Source organism: Microcaecilia unicolor, chromosome 12 (genome assembly GCF_901765095.1).
Source record: "Microcaecilia unicolor chromosome 12, aMicUni1.1, whole genome shotgun sequence".
In the NCBI taxonomy this organism is placed as follows: Eukaryota; Metazoa; Chordata; class Amphibia; order Gymnophiona; family Siphonopidae; genus Microcaecilia; species Microcaecilia unicolor.
The window spans coordinates 110,546,092-110,573,591 of NC_044042.1; the positions used below are offsets into that span (position 1 = coordinate 110,546,092).

A 27,500-nucleotide genomic window follows, 5' to 3' on the forward strand; every position below is an offset into this window, starting at 1 on the left:
CCTGAGGTGAATACAAATGGGCCTCGCCAAAGAGAATGGAATATCAGTTTCTGTGGGGAACAGATGAGACGACTTTTGCTCCAGCGGTCCGGGATCAGACGGACTGAGATAGCTGGTGGAGCCGCGGGACTCTAGAGGAACCCGGAGAAAGTGGTTACTGCCCTACAGAACAGCGGAGATCTGCTGAGGACTCAGATGCAGAGGTCTCGATATTTATAAGTTACTAATGCACAGGTTCTGTGAGCAATTTTCTATATTCATATGTTGCTGTTGTAGGGGAATTTTAGGGGTGGACGGTTGAGGTGGTAATGGTTTACAGGAGGGTGAGGGGGTAAGGGGCGTTATATGTGATGGTCCCGTTTTGGGGCTGGGGGAGTTTAAAAGGGGGTTAGTGGGGGAGGGGAGGGGGGTTGTAGGGGTGAGGGTGGGGGGGTTAGAGGTTGGGGGATGTAGGGACCTGGAGGTTTCGCTTAATAAGGTTTTGGAAGGAAGGTAGATGGAGCATGTTGGAAAAGGGGGGGGGGTGGCTGGGACACCCCTCTTCAAGGCAAAAGTGGTACAGATCTAAAGGACTGGTATCTTACGAGAACTGGGATCCCTGAAAGTTGTGACATGGAATGTAGGAGGGATCACGTCTCCCATTAAGTGTACTAAAATATTACAACACTTGCAAAGACACAAAGTAGACATAGCCCTGTTGCAGGAAACCCACTTATCAGCTGTGGAACATGCGAAACTGCGTACCTGGTGGGTGGGGGAGTGCATCTCTGCAGAGGCTCGGGGGATAAAAGGAGGGGTTGCCATCTTGTTCAGAAAGGGGATTGTAGACAAATTGGAAGTACGATTCACTGACCCGGGAGGGAGATTTTTGATCTGTGAGGCTACCATAAACCGTCAAACAGTGCTGTTTGGGAATGTATATGCCCCGAACCAATATGACCGGAAGTTTTATAGGATGATTACTTTAAGATTGTTACGACATAACCCTTTGCCCATAATACTGGATGGGGATTTCAACACAGTGATGGATCCTTTGATGGATAGTACAGGGGCCCGGAGGCAGATTCTCGGAGAGGAGAATAGGGGGCTGCCTAATCTCTGTCGGCAGATGGGGCTGGTGATGTTTGGTGGACCCTTGACCCACAGGGGAGGGATTACACGCACTTATCCCGAGTGCATGGAACGCAAGCGCGAATTGACTATTTGCTGATTTCAGAGCAGCTTTTTGGCTCAGTGATGAGCTCGGTTATAGGCGCCACTGTGATCTTGGATCATGTCTGGGTGGAAATGTGCTGGTCACCCGGGGGGGGAACAGAGAGGACATGGTAGATGGGCGTTTCCCGTGGAGCTCTATCGGGACCCAGCTTTTAAGGCTTCCATACACCAAAGTTGGCGAGATTATAAATTACATAATGGAATACACGCTGATGATCCAATTCTCTACTGGGAGACAGCCAAGGCAGTGCTCCGTGGAGAAATTATCAGCTGTATGGTACATAAACGTAAGGCCCAACTTAAGGAAATATTGCGATTAAGTCAGCTAGTGTGCAAGGCTCGGAGATGTTATGGTCGACAGCCTTCCCTAGAGAATAAACAACATTTACTGTCCCTGTAAATGGCATTAAATGAAATACTTCACCAAAAGGCTGTGAGATCACAGAATTATTACAAGTATCAGCTTTATAAGCACGGCAACAAAGGGGGGCGTCTGATGGCACGGTTGATCGCGGCTAAGCAAGGGAAAACTAGGGTTCTCACCATGAAGCGAGGGCAAGATACAAGAGTCTCTATGGATCAAGAAATTAGCGAGATCTTCTATAACTATTATAAAGGGCTATATGAAAGCCCGTCGGACGAAGGTTTGTCGGGGGACAAGTATTAGAGCAGTTACAGCTGCCAAGTCTATCTCCACAAGATGAGCAGAAGCTCAACAATCCTATTACATCAGAGGAGGTGCTGCTGGCTATTAATCAAAGCCAGCTGTTTAAAGCACCGGGGGTGGACGGTTACAGGGCGGAATTTTACAAAATAATGGGGGAAGAGATAATAGACCCTTTAACTGCAATGTTCAACACTTTAATAGATCAAGAACAGGTGCCTCCAGATTTAAACACCGCTTGCATTATCGTAATCCCCAAGAAAGGAAAAGACCTGGAATTAGCTGCATCATATCGGCCTATTTCACTCCTAAATTTTGAGGTCAAACTAATGGCTAAGATCATGGCGAATAGATTAGCGAGGATTCTGCCGGAATTAATACATGATTCCCAAGTAGGGAAAAACGTCCGTAGAGTGTTGACCTCCTTAGAAGTTAGCAGTAGAGGGAATAAACAATCTTTATTAATAAGCTTTGACGTGGAAAAAGCATTTGATCGGGTCCATTGGGATTTTTTATACGCGGTTCTTTGGAAATACGGGTTCTCCGGTAGATTTTTGTCAGGGGTTAAAGTGTTATACTCGAAGCCGAGGGCCCGCATCTCAGTCAATGGGCTTGTAACACCAGACTTTGCCATAGGCAGGGGAACGCAACAAGGCTGCCCTCTATCGCCCCTATTATTTGTGCTAACGTTAGACCCCTTATTGAGAGACATAATGAGGCAGCCTGCAGTAGCCGGAATGAAGATAGGGAAAGAGGCATTTAAGGTGGCGGCTTTTGCCGATGATATTTTGGTTCATTTGACGAACCCGCAAGAATCTTTGGGTGCATTACTGGAGATCTTTTCCGAATATGGAGACTATGCGGGTCTCCGGTTGAATCTTGACAAGTCAGAGGCTTTAGCCTCATCAGAGGAGGTTTGGAGATGATGGAGAGGTGAATTTCCTCTGAGAAGGGCGCAAACCTCTTTTAAGTATTTAGGAATCTTGTTGCCTGTGGATACCTCTCGTTTACACGAACTAAATATTAATTGGCTGTTGGAGGAGACCCAGAATGTGTTACAAGGTTGGTTGGATCTGCCGTTATCACTGTTGGGTAGAATAAATCTCATAAAGATGGTACTATTTCCAAAGTGGCTTTATGTCTTGCAGACAATACCAATCTGGTTATATCGGAAAGATCTTCAGAAATTCTATACACTAGCATCGAAATTTTGTTGGAGGGGTAGGAAACCACGGATTCGATTCTCCCACCTGATTGGCAGTTGGAGCCACGGTGGGGTGGGAATGCCTGATCTAGCGCTATATAATCAGGCATGTCAGTTACGTCATCTGGGAGACTGGTACCTGGGTACACAGCGTTATACCCCTATAGCGCTGGAGAAAGCATATTTTGAACCTTATTGGCTTTTTTCATTGTTACATCATAAAACTGGTAATTTACCGGAGGGATTACGTAAAAGCGTGATGTTGCGACCACTCCGAGAGGTGTGGAGATGGCTTGTACGTCGGCTTGGAGGAGATCCGACAGTGATAGATCAGCTTACTATATGTGGGAATAGTGAGTTTTTACCTGGGATGTCGAGCCGACATTTTGTTGACTGGGCGAGTCGGGGTGTTACATGTTTGGCGCATCTGGTGGACGGAGATGGGCAGCCCCTCTCAACTGCGGACTTGCTAAGTAAGGTGGGGGATTCCTGGGGTAATAGATTTGCCATAAGACAAGTACAACACTATGTGGCTTCGCTGCCGGGGGCTTCCTTATCCGGTCAATTGGGGGGTAAACTCCAAGAATTTTTCAACTCAGTGGGCGAGGGAGAGGTCATGGTCTCCTTGCTCTGTAAGACATTAAGTAGATGGCAACCCCCCAGAGACTATAGGCCCCTGAGGCGCGCGTGGGAAAGGGAGCTGGGCATGGAAGTACAGTGGCGCGCATACCCGTTGGTATCGGATGCTCGATTGAGAGAATGTGCATACCGATGTATCCATAGGGGGTATGTGACAGCGACTCAATTAGCACACATGGGAGGGAACCGTAGCCCAAATTGTCTCGTGTGGAAAGAGTCCAGGTACGTTGCTACATATGTTTTGGAGCTGTCCTGCATTGCAAAGATTTTGGACTCAGGTTCGAGGCTTTTGGGAAGGGCGACTTGGAATTAAGATTCTAGGAATTGTTGAACAATTAATCTTAGATCTTCCGGGGTCATTTAGAGGTCAGAATCGTTTTGCAGTATTGATGCTTCGCAAGATGTGTTTATTAGCTAGGAAGTGTATTTTACAGTATTGGACGGTTAAAGACCCTCCCGTATACTGGCACTGGCGGAATCAGTTGCTGGTTTCTTGGGAGGCTGGTGAGATTAGATCCTCGCAGAGAAAGAGAGTTATGTTTTTGGCCCTCTGGGGTCCCCTACTTACGCATCCTAAGCCCTAGAGGTCGGAGTTTACTTCTTAATGCAGGGTGAGCTTTAAATGTGGATTGGATTCAGATCCTTCAGGTCTCTGGACGGGAGGGGGGAGGGGGGATTAGTAGGGGGGGCTGTTGGGAGGATGGGGTGAGAAGACTAGGACGGGGGGAGGGAGAGGGTGGGGGGTTGGGTAGGGGGGTTCTAGAAGGGCGGAAAGGTTCATTGTTCCCCCATAAAAGTGTTGGGAATTATAATTTGATGACATCATGTAAGTATAGGAACACTCCAGACAAATTTTCTGGATGTACTTTTGCTACTGCCAGATGGCTGTATAATGTTACTGTATTGTTTTGTCATCAATAAAAATCGTTGAGAAATAAAATCTTCTGTAATCTGCACTAAGCCAAAATGGCAAGTAGCAGGTACCGCATACAGTTCAAGCTTCTCCTACTAACCTACAAATGCACTCAATCTGCAGCCCCTCATTACCTCTCTACCCTTATCTCCCCTTACGCTCCTACCCGAAACCTCCGCTCATGGGACAAATCCCTCCTCTCTGTACCCTTCTCCACCACCGCCAATTCCAGGCTCCGCCCTTTCTGCCTCGCCTCTCTCTATACTTGGAATAAACTTCCTGAGCCCATACGCCAAGCCCCCTCCCTACCCATCTTCAAATCCTTGCTCAAAACCCATCTCTTCAATGTCGCCTTCAGCACATAACCATTATACCTCTATTCAGGAAATCTAGACTGCCCCAATTGGATTGTCTGCACATTTTGTCCATTAGATTGTAAGCTCCTTTGAGCAGGGACTGTCCTTCTTTGTTAAACTGTACAGCGCTGTGTAACCCTTGTAGCGCTTTAGAAGTGTTAAGTAGTAGTAGTAGCAGGACAGTGTATTGTATTACATAATAAACTAGCCATTAAGCCCGTAAAACGGGCACGTATTAGTGCAGACCAATTTGATGGGGCCCCATCTTAGCCCCGCCCCATCCTAGCTCCACCCACCGAGCTCCTTCTGAGCTCCAGGGCCGGCCACCCCTCCCTCCGAGCTCCAGGGCCATCCCCTCCGAGCTCCAGGACCATCCCCCTCCCTCCCCTCCTCTCTCCCAGCTCCAAGGCCCCCCTCCGTCCCCCAGCTCCCTCCCTGTCTCCCAGCTCCAAGGCCCCCTCCTTCCGAGGCACCCCTCCCTCTGTATTGTAAACGTCATCTTACTTCGTCGGGTTACAGCAGCAGTGAAATGCATGCGAGCTGTGCGCTTCAGGAGCCTTCCTTTCTCTCTCTCTGCTCTGGTCCCGCCCTCATTTCCTGTTTCCGGGCGGGCGGGACCACAGCTGAGAGAGGGAAAGCTCCTGAAATGCCGAGCAGCTCGCATTCTTTTCACTGCCACCCGCCTTTCGCCATAACCCCGACGACGTAATTTTGATGACGTTACAATTCTGAGGTAGGGGGAGTGGAACTCGACGGGCGGTCGGGGTGGAGTCGCCCCGCCTCTAGACTGTTGCTCTTTCAACGTTCGGACTCTACTGCGCATTTGCAGGTGAATTGGTCACGTCTCATTTACATGTTTGATATTCGGCACAATACTTTACCTCATCAGGGCTGAGTTCAGTAGATGGGGATGTTACTTTCAATGGATATGACTTGCCGCTGACTGACAGGATATGGCCCTTCATCTGCAGCACTCGCTGGGCCACTAGAGAAAAAGTGTAAGAGAGTGATAGAGGTAGAGTTATTACTTCAATGATATCCACCCCGTCCCATATCCTCCTCAAACCTTCAATCCTGTGTGCTGCTCGTTACCAGGGCCAGTCTTAGGGCAGGCGACCGAGGCGACCGCATAGGGCCTCGCGCTCAAGGGGGCCCTGCGCGGCGCGCCTGAAGTCGCCCTGCCCCGACCGCCCAAGCTCCAGTCCCCCCGCCCTCTGAATTTTAAGTTACCTCGTCATCGACGTCGGAGCAGCAGCCGTGAAAAGCGTGCGAGCTGCTGGGCGGTGCTTCGGGAGCCTTCCTTTCCCTTCCCTCGTTCAGCTCTGGTCCCGCCCTCGTTTTGAGGGAAGGGAAAGGAAGTCTCCCGAAGCGCTGCCCAGCAGCTCGCACGCTTTTCACGACTGCTGCTACCTGCCGGCCGCTCCGACGTCGACGACGAGGTAACTTAAAATTCAGAGGGAGGGGGGCCTTGGAGCTGGTGGGTGGGTGGGAGGGAGAGAGAGAGAGAGACCGGCCAGCCGGCCTTGGAGCTGGGAGGGAGGGGGCCTTGGAGCTGGGAGGGAGCCTTGGAGCTGGGTGGGGGGCCTCGGAGCTGGTGGGTGGGAGGGAGAGAGAGAGAAACAGGCCTTGGAGCGGGGAGGGAGGGGGGCCTGGAGCTGGTGGGTGGGAGAGAGAGAGACCGGCCAGCCAGCCTTGGAGCTGGGAGGGAGGAAGCTGGGGAACCCTGGGGATGGCTCGGGAGCTCGGAGGGAGGGGTGGCCAGCCCTGGAGCTAGGGTGGGGGCGGGGCTAGGATGGGGCCCCATCAGATTGGTCTGCATAGGGCCCAGCATTTGCTAAGACCGGCCCTGCTCGTTACCTTCACCAGATATTTAGTAATAACTGATTTTCAGTGATCCAGTAGAATAATCAATATCCTTTGCCTAACAGCATCTCTTATTTGGATTCTGTGTCTTATTTTTTCCTCTGAAGATATGTGAGGTTATTCTCAAAGCAGTGGTGTAGCTATGGGTGGGCCTGGGGGCACAGGCCCCCCCACTTGCAGCACCACATTACTTTCTTGCTGCCTCTCCTCCACTGTGTCCGGCATCTGCACTCCAGTCTCTGAACCCCTTCCCTCCTCAGTGTCGGTACAGATGTCCTTGGCACCTGCAGCGATTCATTCTCGCTGCTTGCACCGGCCCCGCAGGATTCCATCTGCAGCGTTCCGTCAGACAGGAAACAGGCAGTGACGTCAGCAAGGGTGAGACATGGCAGATAGAAGCCTTGCGGGGCCTGCGCAAGCAGTGAGAATGAATTGCTGCAGGCACCGAGGGGAGAGACGGAGTTCAGAGACAGGAGCGCAGATGCTGGGACGCCGCAGAGGAGAGGGAGAAGATGTAGGGTAGGTGAAAAATAATTCCCTCTTATGTTCTTAAAAAAAATAACTCTGGGAAGATATTTGTGGTGTGTGGTTGGGGGGGGGGGGGGAGGGGGCACGTGCACGTGGAAGGGCCTATCCAAAATAACGAGTCTGGCTATGCCTCTGTCTCAAAGAAAGGTATCAACCATAATCATTTGATGAAATGACTTCCTATGTTTTCAATGAGCCTTACAAGACACTGGCTGCCACCCTTCCCCCGACCATTGACCCTCCCAATTCCTTAACAACGCCCATCTGATTTTATGTCAGTGCATTCTGCCTGGTTTTCACAAATCTTACCATCTGTCTCTTCAAAAGTCACAAGGGCATAGGCCGGCAACTCCTGAACAACATCAACATTTTCAATCTCTCCTCCACCGTTGCGTGAACGCAGGAAGTAGATCGTAAGCTTATCCTTCAGCCTTTCCAGGGCTATTTCAGTGGGCAGGCCCTCCACGCGGACCGTCCTTGTCTCCATTCTTTTTATGCTCCACAGAAAGCTACAATGTCAAAAAACAACAGTGTCTACAGTGAGATTTCAGTATAGGATGCAACCTCAGTCACTGTGGGTCCAATATTCAAAGGACTTACGCTCCTAACCTTGAAAGTTATTCTCATAAATTGGCCATTTTGAAAATTTACTATGGCTGAGTGCATACATTTTTACACAAAATTTCACTAAACTCTAAAATTTAAGAGCATAAAAAAATGTGTGATAACAGTACGGATCTAGGGTAGGGAATAGGAGTTTAACACAGATTTTCAGCACTAGGTTCATCAATTAGGCAAGCGAATGTTAATAAACAGAACTTTTAAACTCCTAAATTAAGAGGAATTTTCAGCTGAAAATAGGGCACAAATTTAGGAGGTTAACTTAGAAATGTACATTTAGAAGCTCAGCATTTTCTGTGTAACGTGGAGGGTCATAATCGAACGGGGGCGTCCATCTCTAAGGGCGCCCATCTACGGGGACGACCCCGGGAAGGGGCGGAGCCAACCGTATTATCAAACAAGACGGGTGCCCATCTTTCGTTTTGATAATACAGTCCGGGGCCGCCCAAATCCCAAAATTTAGGCCGACCTTAGAGATGGCCAACCTCGGTTTTCACCTATAATGGGAATTGAGGGCGCCCATCTCAAAAACGACCAAATCCAAGGCATTTGGTCATGGGAGGAGCCAGCATTCGTAGTGCACTGGTCCCCCTCACATGCCAGGACACCAACCAGGCACCCTAGGGGGCACTGCAGTGGACTTCATAAATTGCTCCCAGGTACATAGCTCCCTTACCTTGTGTGCTGAGCCCCCCAAATCCCCACTACCCACAACTGTACACCACTACCATAGCCCTTAGGGATGAAGGGGGGCACCTACATGTGGGTACAGTGGGTTGGGGGGGGGGGGTTGGAGGGCTCACATTTACCACCACAAGTGTAACAGGTAGGGGGGGTGGGCCTGGGTCCGCCTGCCTGAAGTGCACTGCAGCCACTAAAAACTGCTTCAGGGACCTGCATACTGCTTTGATTGAGCTGGGTATGACATTTGAGGCTGGCAAAAAATGTATTTTTTTATTTTTTTGGGGGTGGGAGGGGGTTGGTGACCACTGAGGGAGTAAGGGGAGGTCATCCCCCAGTCCCTCCGGTGGTCATCTGGTCAGTTGGGGCACCTTTCTGAGGCTTGGTCATGAAAAAAAATGGACCAAGTAAAGTCGGCCAAATGCTCGTCAGGGACGCCCTTCTTTTTTCCATTATCGGCATCTCTTAACGACGCCCCTGTCCCGCCTTTGGTACACTGCCGACACGCCCCCTTGAAATTTGGCCGGCCCTGCGACGGAAAGCAGTTGAGGGTGGCCAAAATCGACTTTCGATTATGCCGATTTGGCCAGCCCTGAGAGAAGGCCGCCCATCTCCCGATTTGTGTGGGAAGATGGGCACCCTTCTCTTTCGAAAATGAGCTGGATAGTAACACAATAGCATAGTAGATGACGGCAGATAAAGACATGTACGGTCCATCCAGTCAACCCAAAAGGATAAAACTCATTAGATGTGATACTTTATATGGATACCTGTCTTGATTTGTCCTTGCCATTTTCAGGGCACAGACCGTAGAAGTCTGCCCAGCACTAGCTATGCTTCCCAATTACTGGTGTTGCCACCCAATCTCCGCTAAGCTTCTGTGGATCCATTCCTTCTGAACAGGATTGCTTTGTGTTTATCCCACACATTTTTTAATTCTGTTACCGTTTTCATTTCCACCACCTCCCGCAAAAGAGCATTCCAAGTATCTACCACTCTCTCCGTGAAAAAATACTTCCCGACATTATTCCTGAGTTTCGCCCCCCCCCCCCCAACCTCAATTCATGCCCTTTAGTTCTAAAGCCTTCCTGTCTCCGGAAAAGGTTTGTTTGCGGAGAAATACCTTTCAAATATTTAAATATCTGTATCATAATGCCCATGTTTCTCCTTTCCTCCAGGGTATACATACTCAGGTCAGTAAGTCTCTCCTCATACGTCTTGCAATGCAAATCCCATACCATTTTTATAGCTTTCCTTTGCACCACTTCACGTCTTTTTACATCCTTAGCAAGATATGGCCTCCAAAACTGAACACAATACCCTAGGTGGGGCCTTACTAACGACTCATAGAGGGGCATCAACACTTCCTTTCTTCTGGTTCTACCCCTCTCTATGCAGCCTAGCATCCTTCTGGCCACGTCCACCACCTTGTCACATTGTTTCTTTAAATTCAGATCCTTGGACACAATCACCCCAAGGTCCCTCTTCTGAGTTGAGCTTACCAGTCTATTTAACAATACTTTTATACAGGTCCCAGGTGCTGGCCCTGGCAGTATATTCTAAGTGGTGTGTTGGTAACTTGTTAACAACGGGCTGTCTCTCCAGGCATAGCCAGTCCTGCAATTTAGGGGGGGGGGGGGGGCGCAACGCATTCTTCCCCTTTCCCATGCGGGCGAGCTAGGCTGGCGGGGATGCCAAACCCCGCCAGTTAAATAAGACTGCTGCCGCTCCCTGCTGCAGGGAGCGGTGGCAGTCTATTTATTTGGCTTGTGGGGCTCAGCATCCCTGCCAGCACAGAAAAAGAGAGTTCAGGAGGGAGCCCGAGCCCAAATTTTGGGAGCCAATTGTTAAAGTAGCCATGGGGGGGGCCTACTTCAACAACCGGCTCCCAAAATTCTTATTAACTTAACAAACGGCTCTCGCAAGCCGGTTCCAGCACACCACTCTCTACACTCCTTTGATTTAGGGGTATCTTTAAAATAAGGACCCTCATGTCACAGCCGCATGTGGTGTGTCTATAGATCAAGTTACTTTTTATTGGCCAAACCTGGAAAAGCGTGACGACGATCCAGACTAGGGAATAAGGAGGTTGCTGAGGTAAGAAGGGACAAACAGAAACCTAAATTTGTACATCAGTAAGAGAATTTTAAATGTGATGCGAGCAGTAAGAGGAAGCCAGTGGTCAGTGAACGGGAGAGAAGTGACAGGATCAAACTGGTGAGCATTGTGTAAGTTTAACAGCATTGTTTGGACCAGTTGCAAACGTTCGTGTAGAGGGGGAGACCGGCATAGAGAGCATTACTGTAATCGAGGTGTGAGATGACGAGAGCAAGAATGAGGGGATGCAATAAGGCAGCAGAAAGAAAGGGACAGACAGAACGGGCACGCTGAAGCACAAAGGAAGAACGAAGGACCACATCTATTTGAAGCTTAAAGGTGAGAAAGGTGTCATAAATCATTCTGAGAATTGTGACAGTCTTTGAAAGGGAGAGGGTGCCTTTCAAGGAGGGAGCCAGGAATGCTACATTACAGGAGGAGGGGAAAAGAATGGATTTGCATTTAGAGGCATTCAGAAAGAGAAGATTCAACTTGAGCCATGTCGATACCTGGGAGAGACAGACATTGAGATGAGTGATGATGAAGCGTCAGTAACCTTACAGATCTGGATATCATCCGAATAGCAGAAAGGTGTGCATGCGTGGTCTTGAAGATGCCTGTGCCACTCTCCTTTACGACCTTGTAGAATCAAAAATGGACTACTGCAATATTATTTATGCCGGTCTTCCAAAAACTCTACTAAGAAAATTACAATCGGTGCAGAACACATCAATTCGCCTGCTCACGCACACTAAACACTACGACCATATCGCTCACCTGCTTATTCATCATCATTGGCTCATAAAACTCTTCTACTGTCACCTTACAGACCCACAGGCACCCTTCTATGTCAGAACGTCGTTTTCTGCTCTCGACTAGAATCCACCTATCACTCTTTCTTCCCACACTGTTCTATTCTTATAAAATTTCCTACCTTTAGAAAGCAAGAAGATTGGTCGTATTCCTGTTTTAATTCTCTTCTGAACACTCATCTTTTTCAGCGAGCCTTTGGCTGAGGCACTCAGGCGGTGGGGGGGGGGGGCTATCAAATGGTCTGGTTTCTTTCTTCCTTTCTTTGACCTTCTCTCTCCAATGCTATTCCTCACCTTTCCTTCTTTTCTATCTTTTCCTTCATTTTTTGTTTGAATGTAAACCGCTTTGATTTCAGTCTGAAAGGCAGTATATCAAGCTTGAAATAAGAAAAACAGATCTGACTAGTGGCTGAATGTTGTCACTAAATGGATTGTTTCTGGCACCAGCTCTGCCCCTCACCCTTTTTACCAGAGCAGCATAGAAAGTCTATATTCAAATGTTATTCACTACAAGCAATTTTAAAAGCAGAAAAACTCTCTAAAAGCCTGACAAGGCCATGTTTTGCCTTCTTAACAGCTGTGTCAGGGGCAGATTAAATCCAGCAACTGTATAGGTAGTAACTGTGACTCCAGAGAGAGCTGCTTTCGACCAGATAGGCGAGACTTTGGATTTACACCTGTTGGATGCATGTGGGAAAGAGGATATAGCTACATGATGCAAGGTTCTGTGTTAGGAGTCACCAACCAGGAAAAGAATCTAAGTGTCATCGTTGACGATATTTTGAAACCGTTTGCTCAGTGTGCTGCGGCAGCAAAGAAAGTAAACAGAATGTTATTATTAGGAAAGGAATGGAAAATAAAAACAAGGATGTTATAATGCCTTTGTATCGCTCCATGGTGCGACCGCACCTCGAATATTGTGTTCAATTCTGGTCACCGCATCTCAAGAAAGATATAGTGTAATTAGAAAAGGTACAGAGAAGGGCGATGAAAATGATAAAGGGCATGTTACAAATTCCCTATAAGGAAAGGCAGCTTGTTGAAAAGACGGCTGAGGGGATATGATAGAGGTCTATAAAATAATGAGTGTTGTGGAACGGGTAGACGTGAATCACTTGTTTAATCGTTCCAAAAATACTAGGACTAGGGGGCATGCAATGAAGCTACACAGTAGTAAATTTAAAATGAATTGGAGAAAATGTTTCTTCACCCAACGTGTGAATTCGTTGCTGGAGAATAGAGTAGAAGCAGTTAGCTCAGCGGGGTTTAAAAAAGGTTGGGTGACTTCCTAAAAGATAAGTCAATACACCATTATTTAAATGGATTGGGGAAAATGCACTGCTTATTTCTAGGATAAGCAGCATAAAATAAAATAAAATATATTGTACTTTTTTTGGGATCTTGCCAGGTATTTGTGACCTGGATTGGACACTGTTGGAAACAAGATGCTGGGTGTGATGGACCTTTGATCTGTCCCAGTATGGCAACACTTAGGTACTAATATTCAAGTTTGTTTACCACCTGTTGGTGAACAAATAGCTGACTCTGAAAACTGACCTCAAACTGACTGTTAAAAGTCGATAAGGCTAGAGACAGCAAGTGGGTACTGTATTTTTCCATGCGATGAGGGCCTGAAAAGGCCTGTTACCCTCACAGTGCTGCTTCACACTCCTTAGCTTGCAAAGAATGCTGTCCCCCCTTATACTTTACTTAGGGAAAACCAGAACTACCAGTCCCAGCATACACTGAGTGAGGGGGGAGGGTTAAAACTTGGGCTGCATTAGCCTAAGAGGCAGGAAGTTCCTACTGACCTATCTGATAACAGGGAGGCTAAGGAGCAGGCAACAGAAATGATAAGGCCCATATTTGCAGCCCAGTATTATAAATGTGTTTTGTTGAACTATTCAACACTGTCTGTACCCCCCCCCCCCCCACCCCACTCTCACCGCCCTTCGAAATTTCTTGTTCCAGCCTTAACATGGATTAACACAGGAAACATATTTTCACCAGATTTCAGCCTTTGCTCTTTCCTTCCTTCTGCTTCCATTTGCTGCATTGTTAGGAATCCACAGACCCCAATAATAACACAGAAGATTAACTGGGGCATAAGGTAAAGATCTCTTCCTTCTGGAATGAACCTTCCCTGCACTGGGGAATTCTTGGGATGACTCATTCCTACAGTCACTCTGACTCTGGGATGAACAGAATTACGAGGAAATTCCATGAGCCCAAATGAGGAAAGGCTTGCCAAATAAAAAAGGAAAAACCATGAATCTATCAAGCAGTAGTAACCTTATATGAGCATCACTCAGAAATATGCAAGTGCTCTTTTGTATGGGGAGGGAGACATCGAAATGAAGAGAAGAGGACACCCAAATCCAGTCCTTTTAAACTCCCAAACCAGTCTGGTTTTCAGGATATCCCAGATTTTTTTATATTATTTCATGGCAAGTTACATTTCCCCTGAGGGCTCATGATCTAAGTGGGGTAAAGCGGCCTGCCCAAAGTCACAAGTAGCATCAGTGGGAGAAGGTGACATTTAAACCTACCTGTTAATTTCCTTTCCTTAAGTACCAGTCTAGATGAATGAGTTATGATTACAGGAGGACCTTGCGAGACTGGGAGAATGGGCGTGCAAGTGGCAGATGAAGTTCAATGTTGACAAGTGCAAAGTGATGCATGTGGGTAAGAGGAACCCGAATTATAGCTACGTCTTGCAAGGTTCCGCGTTAGGAGTTACGGATCAAGAAAGGGATCTGGGTGTCGTCGTCGATGATACGCTGAAACCTTCTGCTCAGTGTGCTGCTGCGGCTAGGAAAGCGAATAGAATGTTGGGTGTTATTAAGAAGGGTATGGAGTCCAGGTGTGCGGATGTTATAATGCCGTTGTATCGCTCCATGGTGCGACCGCACCTGGAGTATTGTGTTCAGTACTGGTCTCCGTATCTCAAAAAAGATATAGTAGAATTGGAAAAGGTACAGCGAAGGGCGACGAAAATGATAGTGGGGATGGGACGACTTTCCTATGAAGAGAGGCTGAGAAGGCTAGGGCTTTTCAGCTTGGAGAAGAGACGGCTGAGGGGAGATATGATAGAAGTGTATAAAATAATGAGTGGAATGGATCGGGTGGATGTGAAGCGACTGTTCACGCTATCCAAAAATACTAGGACTAGAGGGCATGAGTTGAAGCTACAGTGTGGTAAATTTAAAACGAATCGGAGAAAATTTTTCTTCACCCAACGTGTAATTAGACTCTGGAATTCATTGCCGGAGAACGTGGTACGGGCGGTTAGCTTGACGGAGTTTAAAAGGGGTTAGATAGATTCCTAAAGGACAAGTCCATAGACCGCTATTAAATGGACTGGAAAAATTCCTCATTTTTAGGTATAACTTGTCTGGAATGTTTTTACGTTTGGGGAGCGTGCCAGGTGCCCTTGACCTGGATTGGCCACTGTCGGTGACAGGATGCTGGGCTAGATGGACCTTTGGTCTTTCCCAGTATGGCACTACTTATGTACTTATGTACTTATGCCAGCAGAGAAAAGGCTCAAGCTGACTTCATTCCCTCTATAGGGGGCTGGTGATGCCTTCTGCTCCTCAGTATACTCATGTCAAAAGCTAAGAATTCATCAACAAAAAGGCATCATTTTATGTGAGCCCAGGAAAACAAAACACCCTAAAAAACTACCGGTCAGAAAACCTCTGGTTCCGTATCACATTAGGAACCTACCAATTATTTCTGCATTTAAAAAAAATCATTTAAATCCCACCTGTTTGCTCAAGTTTTTGCTTCAGATTTTCACTAGGTTGTTGGGGTTTTTTTTTTCTCTCTTTCTTCTCTGTCTTTTCCTCCTTCATTGTATTGTATTGTAAACTGCGTTGAAGCCTAGAACAGGCCATTATGGTGGTATTTCAAACAGAAATATATAAATAAATATAGGAAACCAAGAATAAGATTAGTCCCAAAAGTTTATAATGGTCAACAATGCACTTGTTACCTTGCTGAACTTGCCAACCTAATGAATATATAGAATAATCTGCAAATTCTTGACAGCCCATGCCTTCCTTGGGTGGGTTCTGGACTGGTCTGGCAGAACTCAAAGAAAGGAAATTAACAGGTAAGTCTAAATTCCACCCTCCTTATTGTCCATGTTAGACCAGTCCAGACCAGATGGAAGGAAGCCACAACTGCCCAGAAAACACTTGTGCCCCAGCAGAGGCTTTCCCAGCATGCATATACAGGGTTACGTTCTTACAGTAGGAGTTCCCTGGAGCCAAGGCCTCAATTCTTCCAATATCTTCCAGGAAGAAATTCAGACTACAAAGACCCCTGTACCTCCTTCAAGGGGCTCGCCAGTCCTGTGTTCCTATCAAAGGGCTTGACAGCCCCATGTCCTTAACAAATGGGGATAGGATTTGATATACCATCTTTCTGTGGTTACAATCAAAGTGACTTATATATTATATACAGGTGCCTATTTGGTACCTGGGGCCACGAAGGATTAAGTGACTTGCCCAGAGTCACAAGGAGCTGCAGTGGGAATCAAATTTGGTTTTCAGGCCACTACACTAACCATTAAGCTACTTCTCCACTCTTGGGGGCTTGCCAGTCTCTGGTATCGACACAGTATGTGTTCTAGGTGTCCTCCTAGACTCTGGTCTCTCTTTCCGGACCCAAGTTTCACAGGTTGTCCAAAACTCATCTATAAACTCCGTTTTGATCTGCTCTATTCATTCCTTAATTCTTCCCCCTGCATTATTTTAGTTCACTTTTTTGTTATCACTCAAATAGACTACTGCAATTCGATCTATAAGGAACTTAAGCAAAAAGAACTGCATCGACTTCAAATTCTACAGACCTCTGCCATTAGGCTTATTCTCAATATCATGAAATTTGATCATGTCACTACACATCTGAAAGCCGCCCACTGGTTGCCAACGGCACATCGCATCATGTACAAAGTTCTTTTACTGATTTTCAAAGTAATGGCCTAAAGCTGTTATATCTCTCATGTCACCTTATTCCATACAGCCCCCACCAGAACTGCCCATCAGAATCAACTTGTGATCCCCAGTTACAGAGTTGCCAAGCTACCCATTCCAAGAGGGAGACTTTTGGGCTGGTTCTGGTTGTAAACTTACATCCCAAAGCAGTGTAGTATTTGTAGTCCATGACTCTCTATCCACTGAGATCAGTGCTGCAGGTCCCATAATGCACCAGGATGAGGTTGGCAGAAATTCAGGACTGGCCAAAAAGTCTCCCTTTTGGAATGGGTAACTTGGCAGCTCTGCAGTTATCGTGACACCATCCATGAACCCATTAGGCACTGCATTTTCTCTGTTCAAGGCCCCCAGTTGTGGAATGCTCTCCACTTCACTTGCAGACTTCCCTTGCTAAATTCAAAAACAATCTTAAGACTTTTCTATTTCAGGATGCCTTTAGCTAAATTAGTCACTTTTGTTACTGGCACTACTGACCCGGATTGAGTCCTGATCTCCTCTGGGGCACTCCTTATGTTTCCCCCACCCGCTGTCCTATCAGTTTTCTAGCTCCAGCCCCTTCCCTTTAAACTAAGTGTCTTGTGCTTACTCATATTCTCGTTGTTCTCTTCTATACTCTTAGATTGTAAGCCGCACTGAAAGCCCCCCATAGGGCGGGATAGCAAGTCTTTAATAAACATTCTTGCCAGTGGGGGACCGCTGCTTCTTTTTGAAACCCCTCTACAACCAAAGGATCCTGATACCCAGATGATCGAAAGCCCCGTGCTGTTCCAAACAGTGCTCTAAAAATAGGGCTGGAACAGTGCGGTGCTTTACCGCCCCTATGATAATAGCATGCAAATTTATGCGCGCTATTATCTCTGATCATAGGGTAAAGTGTGGGAGGATTGTGCCTGAGAATGTCAGAGAAGGTGTGGGTCCGGATAGAACAGAAATGTCTAAACCCAATACCACTGAGAGCGATACCTTGGCTCCCACAGGCCGAGCTTTTGAGCTATATGAAGCAAACACCCAAGGTGGAAATCCCACTAAGTATTTGGCATAAGGTTAGAAAACAGTTTTATCCTACTAGATCCTAGTTTCTTTATAGTATGATACGATATGCCCTGGGCTTTCAAGCGAAACAGGAGGAAAACATTTGTAAGAAGCGGGAGACACCAGGCTTAGCTACCTTGGGACAAATCTGGGAGGAGAATGTGCTCCATACTTATGCTGAACTACAAGAAGAACATGACATTTAGAAGGAATGGATTTATGGAATCTGTTTAGAGGGAATGGATCTACGGAATCTTAGTGGAGATTAGGTGGCGACGCCGGTAATTGGGAAGCAAAACCGGTGCTGGGCAGACTTCTACGATCTACGCCCTGATCGTGACTGAATAGATATGGATGGGCTGGAGTGTAAATTTTAAGGGGTTTTGACGTTAGCTTCAGAACTTAGTACAACAGTGCTGGGCACACTTCTACGGTCTGTGCCCTGAGAATGGCAAGGACAAATCAAACTTGGTTATAAAGTATCACATACCATGTAAAATGAGTTTATCTTGTTGGGCAGACTGGATGGAACGGTCAAGTCTTTATCTGCCGTCATTTACTACATTACTATGTTACATTCCACCACACCATAATTTTCATTATAGATGAATAAGTGATTACATACTAAGTAAACCTAAAGAGGAACTTAACTTACCCAAGACACTCTTAGAAAGAGCAAGTGGGGGAGGTGGGGGTAGGGAATGTATGTGAAATGAATATATCAAGCCCTGCTCTTGTTCTCCACACCTATAGCTCCCTATATGCAGCGATGGGAAAAAGATTTGGGGAAGGTAATTGAGGGTAAGAAGTGGGAGTTAAGCTTTAAATATTTGCTTAAGTCATCTATTAGTAGTACCTTAATGGACATCAAATGTTATATAGATGGTATTGCCCCTGATATCTCACCTTGCATCCAAACCAAAGTTTCAGCGTGCTTGTCTGACATTGCTGTCTGGATGTCTCAACGCCACCTGAAATTAAATATGACCAAAACCGAGCTTCTCATTTTCCCCCCCAAACCCACCTCCCCGCTCCCCCCGTTTTCTGTTTCTGTTGATGGCTCTCTCATTCTCCCTGTCTCCTCAGCTCGAAACCTTGGGGTCATCTTTGACTCTTCTCTCTCCTTCTCTGCTCATATCCAGCAGATTGCCAAGACCTGTCGTTTCTTTCTTTACAACATCCGTAAAATCCGCCCCTTTCTTTCCGAGCACTCTACCAAAACCCTCATCCACACCCTTGTCACCTCTCGTTTAGACTACTGCAATCTGCTTCTTGCTGGCCTCCCACTTAGTCACCTCTCCCCTCTCCAGTCGGTTCAAAACTCTGCTGCCCGTCTCATCTTCCGCCAGGGTCGCTTTACTCATACTACCCCTCTCCTCAAGACCCTTCACTGGCTCCCTATCCGTTTTCGCATCCTGTTCAAACTTCTTCTACTAACCTATAAATGTATTCACTCTGCTGCTCCCCAGTATCTCTCCACACTCGTCCTTCCCTACACCCCTTCCCGTGCACTCCGCTCCATGGATAAATCCTTCTTATCTGTTCCCTTCTCCATTACTGCCAACTCCAGACTTCGCACCTTCTGTCTCGCTGCACCCTACGCCTGGAATAAACTTCCTGAGCCCCTACGTCTTGCCCCATCCTTGGCCACCTTTAAATCTAGACTGAAAGCCCACCTCTTTAACATTGCTTTTGACTCGTAACCACTTGTAACCACTCACCTCCACCTACCCTTCTCTCTTCCTTCCCGTTCACATTAATTGATTTGATTTGCTTACTTTATTTATTTTTGTCTATTAGATTGTAAGCTCCTTGAGCAGGGACTGTCTTTCTTCTATGTTTGTGCAGCGCTGCTTACGCCTTGTAGCGCTATAGAAATGCTAAATAGTAGTAGTAGTAGTAATTATACTCTACAACGATTGTTTCGTATGTATCATGCAGGAATGGGATTCTGTTGGAGACAGTGTGGGAAGCCAGGAGATATGTATCACATATGGTGGTTACGTTAGGAGTCACCGACCAAGAAAGAGATCTCGGCGTCGTTGTTGATGATACGTTGAAACCCTCTGCTTAGTGTGCTGCGGCGGCTAAGAAAGCAAATAGAATGTTAGGTATTATTAGGAAAGTAATGGAAAACAAAAATAAGGATGTTATAATGCCTTTGTATCAGTCCATGGTGCGACCGCACCTCAAATATTGTGTTCAATTTTGGTCTCCGCATCTCAAAAAAGATAAAGTAGAATTAAAAAAGGTGCAGAGAAGGGCGACAAAAATTATAAAGGAGAAGGGACAACTTCCCTATGAGGAAAGGCTGAAGCGTCTAGGGCTCTTCAGTTTGGAGAAGAGACGGCTGAGGGGAGATATGATAGAGATCTATAAAATAATGAGTGGAGTGGAACAGGTAGACATGGTTTGTTTACTCTTTCCAAAAATACTAGGACTAGGGGGCATGCCATGAAGCTACAAAGTAGTAAATTTAAAACAAATCGGGGAAAATCTTTCTTCACTCAACATGTAATTAAACTCTGGAATTCGTTGCCAGAGAATGTAGTAAAAGCAGTTAGCTTAGTAGTGTTTAAAAAAGGTTTGGATGGCTTCCTACAGGAAAAGTCCATAGACCATTATTAAAATGGATTTGGGGGAACATCCACTGCTATTTTTGGGATAAGCAACATAAAATATATTGAGCTTTTTTGGGATCTTGCCAGGTATTTGTGTCCTGGATTGGCCACTGTTAGAAACAGGATGCTGGGCTTGATGGACCTTTGATCTGTCCCAGAGTTGCAATACTTATGTACTTATGTGTCCTGCGGTGCAGGACATTGTTTACATGGCACAGCAGGTACTGGGGGTGCCATATCCTATGCGGGCAGAACATTGCTTATTGCACCATAGACCCTTTGGTATAAAAATCAAACATCACAGTTGGACTAGTCAATTATTTACAGCAGCCCGCTTGGCTTTGGCCGCTACGTGGAAAAAAGCAGCATCTTATGGCGAAATTGACAGCCATCAAGATTGGATAAACTGAACTCCTTTCATAAGATCCTGGATAAATATAGGACATGGCGTCTGAGAAAATCTCCTAAAGGGGAATCGAGAGACCCTACTGAAGGCTAAGACTTTAACAATTAGTATATGTTGAGGGGGGAAGGGGGAACTATCCTACATTGTGGAGCTGACATTGAGAGAAAAAGGGGAGGGGAGGGTCTGGGGAATGGTTGGCATGTTGAATGTTGATTGAATTTTTTCAATAAAATTATTAAAAAAAAAAAAAGAATTACCATTGGGAATTCTAGCACAAATACAAAAAAAAAACCAAACAAAAATAAACGCTAACATGCCTTAGTAAACATACCGGTTTGTTTTTCTCATCAAGGATGGTGTTTGGACTGTTGCATTGCAAATTGTTTGCTCTAACAGAATTCATCAAAACCTCTTTTTGTTTCTGGTGACTTTGGTCACCTTTTCCCAGAGATGATTACTTATCATTTATCGAGGGCCATGTGGCTAGGATGGATCCACAGTAATGAGGACAGAATAACTGGGCATAAAAAGGATGGATTTATTGGTCTTTTTCCGCCATCCTCTACTGTGTTATCAGTGATTATTTAATTAGTCATTTCAGTCCGCAGTTTTACAAATATCCAGTGCACTGGCAGATTTAAGGGGAAAAGTGCTGAAAATGTGTCAGTAAGAGTCTGAAATGTGCTGCGCTTTCTGCAAAAATGCCGTTGAGTCAATCATGCGCTCATAAATGAGTTTCCTTTAGGAAAAACATTAAGAACGTCAGAAGGCTGGAGCAACGTGAGACACCAGACAGCTGCCGTTCATGCAATGGATAAAAAATTTAAGAATTTGCATGTGGGGCAGTAGTGATGGGAGACTCTTTCCAGGATTTACTCCAGTCTTCATTCAGAGCAGCTGGTGTCTAGAGAAAAGACTGAACACTGTTTCTTCTGGCTGGAATTGTCTCTCAGAGCTGAGGACATCAACTCACTATCTGTGCCGCACCCATGTGCTTGTTGCTTGGTAGCAAGTAGAATAAGGAAAGCAACAAACTGCTCAGCCTTTATCTACCAAGTGTTTAAAACTGACCCAGCAGGCAGATAAACATCTTAGCTACCATTTGAAAACTTCCTTGCCTGAAAAAAAGACCTTCAGTGAAAATGGAACTGTTACACAGGAACACATTGATGAGGCACTGCAGGGTCCACCTAGACTGCTCAATTTCTCTCCTGTAAGCCGATGCTCAGAACTCCAGCGCTAGAGCGAACAGTGCCTGGGAACAGTGCAGGAACAGTACAGAAAAACAGCTCCCCAATGATCAACACTAAGGGCCCCTTTACAAGTGGCCAACGGTAGTGTGGGCGCATGAACTGGACGCACGCTGGACCATTTCTCCAACTTGTCTGGAAAATATAGGTGTGGGGTTTTGGGCCAGGAAATGGACGTTCAGCAAAATTAAAACCAGACTGCATCTATTTATGGTCTGAGCCTTTAACGCCACCCATTGACTTAGTGGTAAGGGCTCACGTGTTACCAACACGGTAAGTGTCCAGATCGCGCCATTGATTACCACCGGGAATGCCCCCGCAGTAGAAAACAGAAAATTATTTTCTACTGCTGGTTTTCGGGGCGCACGAAAATTAGAATTACCGCCAGACAGTAATGCCGATATGATCCATGAATAACGCACGCAGGCCCTTACGCACCTTTGTAAAAAGGGCCCCTAACTGCATGCAAATAATATGTGTTCCGTGAGACCGAAAGTAGGGGGGGGGAGGAATGTGCCTGGTGCTTGCACTAGGCTGCTGAGAGAGGGGGGTAGAGGGGCAAATTTCCCTGAGCCCGGGCCTCCAAGGGGGGCCCAGAGCCGGGGTCTCTCTCTCTCTCTCTCCTGCTCCTGATGGGACCCAGGTGATCACTTCCTGACAGGAGCAGGAGAGAGAAAACTACATGTCTCTCATGTATATTCATTAGGGAATCCTGAAATTTTGGTTGGTTTGCAGCCCTCAAGTGCTGGATATGGACAAGCCTGATTTATAGGAAATAAACACAAATGGCACCCTAGCAGGGCTGGCGATAGCGGGTGGCAACCAGAACAGTACCCTGGGCCCCATGCCACAGGGGGCCCAAAGCCTGCTTCAATCTGAAGGAGGCATAGCCTGAAGGTGAACTTGGTGCTTCCTCCCACGTTTCTGCCCTAGGCCCCTGCATGTCTAACGTCAGTTGAACACCCTAGGTTGGTGCTTTGCTGGTTTAAAAAAAAAACAGAAAAAATACCAGGGCTATAAGAATGTAAGTATTGCCATACTGGGACAGACCAAAGGTCTATCAAGCCCAGCATCCTGTTTCCAACAGTGGCCAATCCAGGTCACAAATACCTGGCAAGATCCCAAAGAGTAGCAACATTCCCAGTATGGCAAGATTCTGGAATCCTAAAGAGTAACAAGATTCCATGTAGAACCCCAAAGAGTAGTAACATTCCATTCAGAATCCCAAGTCCCAAGTACAGAAGTATTGCCATACTGGGACAGACCAAAGGTCCATCAAGCCCAGCATCCTGTTTCCAACAGTGGCCAATTCAGGTCACAAGTACCTGGCAAGATCCCAAAACTCCAGCACTGGGCCCCCCGTGCTGGCTGGGGAGGAGCAGAAGCAGCAGGACTTCGAGCCAGGGCCTCTGGTTTGGATGGTTGGGGGGGTCCCCCCAGGCTCCACCAGCAGAAGAGGTCTTCCTCTAGTGCTGCTTTTCACTCTGCCGCCTGGCCCTGCCCCTGCAGCTGCTTTTTCTCTCACGTTGCGCATGCTCAGTTTTGAAACAACCGAGCAGCGCAACATGAAAGGAAAACCAGCCACAGGGGCAGGCCATGCGGTGCAGTGAAAAGCAGCGCTGGAAGAAGACCTCTTCCGCCGGCGAGGCCTCGGGATCCCTGCCAGCCTAGGTATTTGCAGTTGCATTGGGGGGGGGGGGGGCAATCCTGGGAGGGCGGCAGCAGCAGCGGTGGGGATCCTGGGGGGGGGGGGGAGGACGGCAGTGGCCCTGCCCTGGGGCCGGCTCAGTCTTTCCGCAGCCCTGTGCTTGCACACAAGAGTTTCACAGCAAACACGGCTCATGCGAATGCCCAGTCAAACCTAGAAGCGAAGTATTCACTGGTGCCGCTCCTCTGCAGCTTTAAATATAAGGCTTCAAAAAAAATTTTTTCACTGGAAGGCTTATATTTTTTAAGTGAAGAAAACAGGCGCCAACGTGTGATTTCATTTTTGGCTTTGCTCAGACTCACACACGTGTTTCTCACTCCCAGGGGTCCTTTTACTAAGGTTCACTGAAAAATGGGCTCCGCTAGTGTAGGCATGTGCTTTGGGTGCGCGCAGATCCATTTTTCAGCGTGCCTGTAAAAAAGGCCTTTCGTTTCATTTTTGCCAAAAATGGGCATGCGGCAAAATAAAAATTGGCACGAGTCCATTTTGAATCTGAGACCTTACCGCCACCGTTGACTTACCGGTAAGGTCTCACACGGTAACCCTGCGATAACCATCTACTCACATAGAATGACGATTACCGCCCGGTTTCCGCCATTTGCAGGAAAATAAAAAGTATTTTCCGGCGAACGTAGTGGACATGCGTAGAAAACAAAATTACCACCCAGGCCACGCGGTAGTCGGGCGGTAACTCCAAATTGACGCATATTGGGCTTAGTAAAACGGCCCCCAGTGCTTAGACGCCTCTAGGAGCTTCCCTTCCTGTTCCAAATTCAGCAGATTTTAAGAAGAAAATCAGAGAAAATCCTCTCTTCAAACATTAGGCTTCCAGCAGTAAGGGCAGCTTTGTTTTGTGTGTTCTCTTAGCACTGGTGACAGGGCTGGTCTTAGCAAGTGCGGGGCCCTGTGCAGACCAATTTGGTGGGGCCCCATCCTAGCCCCGGCCTAGCTCTACCCCATTGATAAGCAAAAACAATATAGATATATGTAGCTTGATCACACATGAAAAACAAATGACACAACAGACATGACACAAGGAACTAGAAATTAAAAAATATGAAGGCAAAATACTGAACTGGAAAGTTAACTCAAGAAGTCAGACTCAGCATGCAGCAATACCAGAAAAATTTAAACTTATATGCAAAATATCACAGATGCACATTTCAAAAAGCTGACATATTGCAATCAATAAATTCTGAATAAAATACTTTTTTCTACCTTTGTTGTCTGATCATTTAGTTTTTCTATTCGCTTTGGTCCCAGTGTCTTCTGTTTTATGCAGTGTCTTCTTTCCATTTGATATTTTTTCTCTCACCATGTCCACCATCCTCCTGTGTCCTTATGTGTCCTACCATCTGTAGCCCTGTCCCTATCCTTCCTTGAGTTTCAGTATCTGCCCTCAACGTGTTCCAAACCAGCCCTTAAACTCAGCAGTTTGCCCTCCATCCATATCCAGTATTTCTCCTCACCCCCTCCATCCATGTGGATCTACTTCCTGTCTTCCCTCCCGTCCATCCATGCCCAGCATTTCTCCTATCTCCCTTCCCCTCCATCCATGTGCATCTCCTTCCTTTGTCTTTCCTTCAAGCCATCCTTGTCCAACATTTCTCCTCTCTTCCCTGCCCTCCACTCCATCCATGCCCAGCATTTCTCCTCTCTTCCCTCCCCTCCATCCATGTGCATCTGCTTCCTGACTTCTCTCCCCTCCATCCATCCATCCATCCAGCAACTCTCCATTCTCCCCTGCCCTCTCCTCCATCCACCCATATCCAGCAAATGTCCTCTGTCCCCTGCCCCCTCCATTCATCCATCCATATTCAGCAAATTTCCGCTCTCCCCTTCCCCTCCATACATCCATGTCCAGCAATTCTCCTCCTTCCCCTGCCCTCCGCTCCATGTCCAGCGATTTCTATTCTCTCCCCTGCCCTGCTCTCCATCCATCCATGTCCAGCAACTCTCCATTCTCCTCTAACTTCTCTTCCATCCATCTCCAGCAAATTTCCTCTCTCCCCTGTCCCCTCCATCAAACCCTGTTGTCCAGCAATTCTCCTCTCTCCCCTGCCCATCCTGTTTCTTTCCATCCCCTTCCCCATTCTATCCAGCGTCTCCCCCCCCCCCCCTTCACAGCATCTCCCAACGACAACGTGGATGCAGCAGCTCACAGGTTTGCTTGCTGTGTTTTGAGGGAACGGAGATGGCTACGCGGGGAAGTGGAAACAGAGATTCACCAAATGGCTTCCTTCCTTACAGTGGACTAGGCTGGCTGACTTCCACTCCACTCTCAACGAAGTTGCAGCGGCGAACTGGCGGGAAGAGCGCCAGTAGTAAAAGCAGCAAGCAGGCAGAGGCAGGCTCGACTCCGTCCTTCGCTTCCCTGCCCTCTCTGCGTCCCGCCTTTCTCTGATGTCATTTCCTTACGGGTGGGCGGGACGCAGAGAGGGCAGGGAAGCGAAGGACGGAGTCGAGCCTGCCTCTGCCTGCTTGCTGCTTTTACTACTGGTGCTCTTCCCGCCAGTTCGCCGCTGCAACTTCGAGACAGAAGATAAGTTGTTATTCGCCCATGAGCGGAGGAGGCAGAGTTGAGGCGTGCCGCGCGGGGCCCCCTTAAGCACGAGGCCCTAGGCAGCCGCCTCTGCCTAAGACCGGCTCTGACTGGGGAGGGAACAGGAAATGATCTCACTAATATCCATTTGAATACTATTTGAGCTAATCTTTGGCGTGCATGTTGTTTCCTGCGCTACAGCCCTCTGAACATTCCGCGCAGACTAATGCCGGCGCTAGTCCAGCATTAATCGGCTCTAGCATTGCCCCACTGGTGCGAAATACCATAAACCCCAGCATGGATTTTTATTTATTTATTTATTTTTGTTACATTTGTACCCCGTGCTTTCCCACTCATGGCAGGCTCAATGCGGCAGGCAACGGAAGGTTAAGTGACTTGCCCAGAGTCACAAGGAGCTGTTAATGAGAATCAGAAATCAGAAAGAACATTTTTGACCATTAGTTCACAAGAACTAGATATAAAAGTAAACGAAAACTGGATAGGAATAGAAAATGTACAGTCCCAAATAGAATAAGAACTATAAACAATAATTTTTCTTAATGAAAATGGCTTAAGAGGAACTAAAATTTTACACACATATCTATGCATGAACTAAAGAACTGATGAGCACTAAACTTTTCGGAAGAGGACTGAGTAAAAACTAGAATTAAGATTGTTGTCAGAACTGAAATTATTATATGTTTTGTAGCTGAAAAAGAAATAGAACATTTTGGGGCCCTTTTACTAAGCCGTGTAAGCATCTAAGCACGCTAAAATGGAGTTACCACGTGGCTCTTGTGGTAATTTCATTTTTGGCGTGCATCCGATACACACGGCCGAAAAAAATGTTTATTTTTGGATGCGCGCCAAGTGCATTTGATGTGTGTAGGTCATTACCACCTAGTTACCGAGTGAGACTTTACCACTAGGTCAATGGCTGGCGGTAAGGTTGCAGACTCAAATGGACGCGCGTCCATTTTTGGCAAAATTTTAAAAAGGCCTTTTTTACAGGCGCACTGAAATATGGATCGGTGTGCACCGAAAACCCGTGCCTACACTACAACAAGGACCCCTTTATGTTCAACTAAAATATCTATGGACCCTAGTTGATCTCTACCTTTGCCCTCATTTCTTCGTTAGGGATCCTTTCTCAATTTCTCTTCCCTGGGAGGCTGTCCCGTGCGCTACCCTTTCTGTTAAGAAGCTTCTCCAAATATTTACTGCTGACTCTACTCCCTTAGAACTTCCTACTGTGACCTCTCTGTTCTAGATCCATGTTTCTGAAGCCACATCTGAAGTACCCTATAGCCAGTTTACTTTTCAGGATGTTCATTATGAATATGCA

General features: G+C 46.9%; 1 protein-coding gene across 4 annotated transcripts in view; it reads right to left on the bottom strand.

Moving 5' to 3' along the window:
* LOC115481737 overlaps positions 1-27,500 on the bottom strand; it is a 63,604-nt gene that overhangs the window by 29,435 nt on the left and 6,669 nt on the right. For 3 of the 4 annotated variants that reach the window (XM_030221085.1, XM_030221086.1, XM_030221088.1), the window contains 2 exons: positions 7,692-7,891; positions 5,873-5,976 (listed from right to left, as the gene is read on the bottom strand). In XM_030221085.1, coding sequence (XP_030076945.1) covers positions 5,873-5,976; positions 7,692-7,869 — 282 coding nt within the window. In that variant the 5' untranslated portion in view covers positions 7,870-7,891. Of the gene's footprint in view, positions 1-5,872; positions 5,977-7,691; positions 7,892-15,362; positions 15,403-27,500 lie in introns of those variants that run through there. The other variant, XM_030221089.1, reaches the window with a different exon arrangement.